Below are 6029 nucleotides of genomic sequence, written 5' to 3' on the forward strand. Positions count from 1 at the left end.
GCTAGAAGATCACATGTAATTACATGTGATCTTCTTCTAGCACATTAACAGTCCACCTAGTGGTCTTCTTTATTTTATATATATATATATATATAGAGAGAGAGAGAGAGAGAGAGACAAGGTTGCAAAAGTAAGAAAAATTTTGGAAGAAAAAAAATGAATAATAAATAGGTGGAAATATTTGGAAGGGAAGCGGGGTAATTCCAGTCTGTAGTTATGTCAAAATATTAAAGTTGTGTTAAGATCAACTGTTCTAGATTTCTTCGCCAAATTACGTTTTATTCAGTCACAGGTTTTAAAAATGTGCAAATGTTGTTATTCACCGGAAATTAGCCGGTGTCAGCTGATTTAGTTCCGTTATAAATAGGTGTCCACTATACCGTCATTACATCAGAAGAGGAGGAAAAGAAACCATTGAAGAAGTTAAATTAGGGATTATGCAGGCTAAGGCCGCCCTTTCAGATGTGATCAAACGTATAATGTGAAATAAACGGATATTAATTAGTGTGAGGACAAATGGCTTCAACATAGAGAGACAACTGGCAAAACGAAAGGAAGAAGAAGCCAGTGTAGACGGAGATGGAAGACACTCGGTGGCATTACCGGCTGGTTAAAGAAAGATCACACGTGTCTGTGGAGTGCTCAGCCACTTGCACGTTAATTTCACGAGCAGGCTGTTCCATTGATCGGATCAACTGGAACCCTCGACGTCGTAAGCGACGGAGTGCCAATGACAACAACAAAGAAAGATCGACTCTATAATTTGTTAAGATGTGTGGGAGACAGAAGACGAAAATGTATGATAGCCGAAGCCTGTCCGCATGGTACACAATAGAAGAACATTAATCAAACGTAGATAATTTCTACCTTAATTAAACTAACTGTTCTCCTTTTCCGGAGGTAAAGACAGCTATTCCAATTGCTAAGCAACTAACAGGAAGTAGTCGTAAACAAACTTGTCATTCAAACCGCGAACTCTCAATAAACAAATTTGACACCAGTAAGTTTTGTTTCCTACTTTGTGTGTACTTTTAACGTTTTACACTTGTAAGAATTATAATTAATAGCCTGAGATCATAATTATAGTTATTGTTTCTGAAGTTCTCCTAAGTTATTTATTATTATATTTTCCCACTTCAACGCAGATTAATTCAATATAAACTTTTATATAATACGTAAACAACCGACCTGTTGACTAAAGCAGACGCCCAAACTCCTTCATAACACAAATATGAACAAAAGGATTGTTAAACTAATAAAACTTAACGACAAACTACAATATTTTTAAATACTTCATTAACATAAAACTATCCGAGAGAAATACATACGAAAAGAGGCCCGATAGACTCGCTCTTTCCCCTTAGGCTAGAGGCAGAGACCTCGTACAGGACCCCGGCGTTCGCAATTTATTCTATTACACGTCCGTTAAAACTACGTCGGCGATGAAGCTCACTACATTCGTAGCTGAACGAAATAAGGCACCCGAATCTCGCAACCAGTCGATGTATTACGCTTTTTCAGCTGTGGTTTTGAGACGTTGGTGAGTGTTGGGGCCACTCACTAAGGTTTTTGACAACGTTAGCGTTCTGGGGGTGGTCAGAATCCTTCCATAACAGTTTGTTTATCAATACTTTTTAATTATTTTATTTATTTTAAAAAATTTTCTATTTAGATGACAAATTGAGAAGAAAAAATAATAAACAAATGGAGATTTTAGGAGTGGAAAATTATATTCGAAATGCTTATAAGATAAAAGATACCTCATTGAACTTGAGCCATCGTTGTCTAACTGTGATACCATCGAAACTGATTGATTTGAAATGGATTCATAAATTAATGCTTAATAATAATAATCTGCTTTTACCCCCAGAAGTCAGTGAATTAGTTGAGTTGGAAGAACTTACATTGGACCATAACATGCTTACTCTTCTACCGAACGAAATAGAGAAATTACAAAATCTGAAAAGACTCATTTGCTGTCACAACCCACTTGGAACAGTCATGCCAGAAATTGGTTACCTGCATCAGCTGCAAGAACTTTGGTTGAACGCTTGTCAGCTCATGTTTTTACCGAAGGAAATTGGCAACTTGAAAAACTTGTGTAAATTCAGTGCAAAAATCAATAAGTTGAATTCCATACCAGATACTATTGGTGGACTTACTAAACTTCATTGGATTAACTTGTCCAGTAATTTAGTCTCAGACCTTCCTGAAAGTTTTGGCAATCTTCGCTCGCTCAACCATGTCAACTTGAGTTGTAATAAGTTTAAGACGCTTCCACAGTGTTTTCTTAGTTTACCACAAATTATGATGTTGGACTTGAGGGAAAATGAAATAGCTGACATCCCTGACGACTTCCTGACAGCGTTTCCTAACTTGAATCGACTTGACTTGAGGGAGAACCTAATTCAGAAAGCACCACAGTCATGGCAGGTAAGTCTTGTGTCTCTTCTTGGAGAACATTGGGAGAAATTGCAAGGTTTTAAGAATTTAAATCAGGGTTTCTCAACCAGGGTTTACATCACCTTTGGGGTTTTATATCTAATTCTGTTGTCAAAATTTATGAGTCCACAATACACAAAATATTCTAACATTTTTTTTTATAAAATTCATAATAATATTTTATTACAAAAATATAAAAGGGTTTCTATTAAAGGGATATGAGGGTCCAGCTGAGTAAAATAGGGATCAAAAGTGTCCAAAGGTAAAAAAATGGTTGAGAACCCCTGATTTAAATCTTCTCTGATCAGGTAAGAATACAAAGAGGTATGGCAACGTTCCTCGTGATTTTGTTATGAAGGAAGTTCTGCTGCAAACTAGCAGTAGAATGAGATGAACAATTGTGAGGATGATGACAGTGATGACAAAGATGAAAAATCATCATCATCATCATTTAATGTCCACTTTTCCCATGCTTGCTTGAGTCAGATGGAATTTCATCATCGATTAACGTCCGTTTTCCATGCTGGCAAGGGTTGGACGGTTTGACTGAGGTCTGGAGAACCAGCGGTTGCACCAGGCTCCAGTCTGGTCTGGCAGAATTTCTACAGCTGGATGCCCTTCCTAACACCAACCACTCCGAGAGTGTAGTGGATGCTTTTTATGTGCCACCAGCAAGATGGGAATCAAACGGGTCCATAGACAAAAAATGGTTGAATACCATTGATTTAAAGGGAAGAGTTGTTCTGATAACGAACCAACAACAGTGGTCAGTCATTCATGTTTGAATCTGTCAGAATGTATTAAGAGTGAAGAGATACATTGTTGCTCTGTGTGTTTGCCATGAATTAATGTTTTAATTACTTTACTAATTAACCCTTTAGCATTCAGATTACTCCGTTAGATTATTCATTGATGTTCAGTGGTGTAGCTAGAGTGCGTGCCACCCAGGGTGGTCCTTCAGTTTGCTACCCCCAGGCTCCCACAAAAAAATACATATTGCTCAGTGGCATTTAACAGTGAGCAGTGTCTGTCTCCTGACATTAAAACCACTATTATTTGATTTCAATACACCATATACAGCCTTATAACCTACAACAGACCCCTGTAAAAGTGATGTCCGGGGCAGACTGCCCCACCCTAGCTACACTAGTGTTCATGTCGTTTTGAATTATTCATCTATTGTCTCATAGCTTTGCGATTTCAATGACATGATTATTATTTTTAGAATGACATTGTAGGGTAGGCATGAGAAGTCAGATCTAGCTAGCTTGAACATAAAATAGGTAAAAACATTTTGGCCAGATATGGCCAGTTTAAATGCTGAAAGGTTTAACTGCTAAGACACTACAATGACCACGTAGGTCAAAAAATGTAAACATAACATGTTATATTTTGGTATTTAAATTCCCATATTTTGTTTGGAAATGAAATTATTTCTTTGTGGGCCTCAAAATGGGAGTACCATCATTAAAAAAAATGTTTCTTAACCCTTTAGCATTCAGATTGCTCTTGTCAAATGTAAAGCTTATTTATTCACAGTGTTTTGAATCAACCATGCATTATCATCTTATAGCTTCAAGATTTCAATGATGTGATTGTATATTTTTAAAATGACATTGTAGAGTAGGTGTGAAAGGCTGGATCTGGTCAGTTTGAACATAAAACAGGAAGAATATTTGAGCCAGGTGTGACTAGTTTAAATGCTAAATGGCTAATGATGATGTTCAACAATTTTGTTTTTTTATGATAACATCACTGTTATAATTAATTTGGTAAAAAAATATAACATTAAAAAAAATTGTGAAAAACGCCATAAAAATCAGTCTATTCATTTCTATTAATGATTCATTTCAGAATGTTGGTTATATCTTAACTGGGAAATGTGAAGACGATGTTATTTTGGTTGATCCAAACTACTTCAAAATAAGGAAGCATAAAACACACTGTAGTCAGAGAGAACACAGCTGCTCCAAAACCAACATTTGTGAAGAGATTACTAATCAGACCGAAAGAAACAAGACCATTTCTACCAGGGACAAAGATGCTGCCTAAACCAAGGCCATTAAGGATGTGATTACAGAGAATGGGGGTCATATCTCAGCTGTCAGGGTTAAACAAGACTTTGCCAGAAGCGACTGGGATGTAAATAACAGCAGTGTTAGGCAAAAAGGAAGTATTGTCCAGGTTGAAGCTACCAATGTAAGGACTATGGAAGACACAAAAGGTTTGACCTCTTTGAGCAATGTTAAAGAAAACTTGGTTGTCCAAGATGAATCAGTCAGAATTGAAATGGGAGAAAATAAAATGAATTGTATACATATTCTACAAAATTCTGAATATAAACCTCCTTAGATTTGTTTGAGTAACAAGCATTTTTATTTACCTTAATAAAAATACAGAATTTATTCCCAAAGTTGCTTTCATAAATCCCTGTAACCTTGTCGAGCCATCGAGACACCCACGAAGAATTTTTTCTTTGTGGCATAGGTTTCCTAAACTGGATGAGAAGACTTGGAATTAGCACAGAAATTTAACAAAAATAAAAGACAATTTTGTATGGTGTTGTCTCTGTAGCTGTAAACCTATAAACACACTGTGGTGCCTGCTAACAGCTTGGTGGACTGAGCTGCTGAAAGTTAAGTGTATTATCAAGGACATAACACTGGACAATGACAAGATGCAAATTGCAGCTGCCTTGACTATTTGCTTCTTCATTATAAACTCAACATTCCACTCTCTCATATGTATTTATATAAATTCTTACAAAAGTTCTGTTTATCTTTTATCTTTTACTTGTTTCAGTCATGAGACTGTTGCCATGCTAGGGCATTGCCTTGAAGAATTTTTAGTTGAATGTATCAACCCCTGTACTTTTGTTTTTTTATAAACCTGGTTCTTACTCTATCAGTCTCTGTTGAATGTACTGCTTGGTTCAGGGATCAATACCACAATCTTAATCCCCTAACCACTAGGCCATACACCTCCATGTTGTTCTGCTCTGTTTAGTTGAAAATGAGTGCCAGTCTAGTTCTGGTGCAGCCCCCTTTTTTTTTCTCTCTTCAGCTATCACATCTTTGATATTCTTGGGGATCAAGTGATGGGAAGTCTAAGAGGGTTTCTGTGTTTATTCAAAGTAGCACCGTATAAAGTCCTTTGGTAATGAATGAATGGCAATGTGTATTCATGGTACATGCAAGGATGACTGTAAATCAGAACAGGCAGGTTGAATGTGAGACGGTTATTATCGTGTGTGTGTGTGTGTGTGCCTACGTGTATGTGTATATATACTCTTTTTTTACTCTTTTACTTGTTTCAGTCTTTTCACTGCGGCCATGCTGGAGCACCGCCTTTAGTCGAGCAAATCGACCCCAGGACTTATTCTTTAGAAGCCTAGTACTTATTCTATCGGTCTCTTTTGCCGAACCGCTAAGTTACGGGGACATAAACACACCAGCATCGGTTGTCAAGCGATGTTGGGGGGACAAACACAGACACACAAACACATGCATACATACATATATATATATACATATATACGACGGGCTTCTTTCAGTTTCTGTCTACCAAATCCACTCACAAGGCTCTGG

General features: G+C 37.0%; 1 protein-coding gene across 3 annotated transcripts in view; it reads left to right on the plus strand.

Annotated features, from left to right (window-relative positions):
• The window catches only part of LOC106873858 (uncharacterized), a 7481-nt gene extending 2267 nt beyond the window's left edge, over positions 1-5214 (plus strand). Inside the window, exons 1-3 of one of the 3 annotated variants that reach the window (XM_014921370.2) lie at positions 136-1000; positions 1673-2433; positions 4297-5214. In XM_014921370.2, coding sequence (XP_014776856.1) covers positions 1705-2433; positions 4297-4494 — 927 coding nt within the window. In that variant the 5' untranslated portion in view covers positions 136-1000; positions 1673-1704 and the 3' untranslated portion in view covers positions 4495-5214. Of the gene's footprint in view, positions 1-135; positions 1001-1672; positions 2434-4296 lie in introns of those variants that run through there. The other 2 variants (XM_052976001.1, XM_014921372.2) reach the window with 2 other exon arrangements.
• Positions 5215-6029: the final 815 nt, after the last annotated feature.

Source organism: Octopus bimaculoides, chromosome 23 (assembly GCF_001194135.2).
Source record: "Octopus bimaculoides isolate UCB-OBI-ISO-001 chromosome 23, ASM119413v2, whole genome shotgun sequence".
Taxonomy (NCBI): Eukaryota; Metazoa; Mollusca; class Cephalopoda; order Octopoda; family Octopodidae; genus Octopus; species Octopus bimaculoides.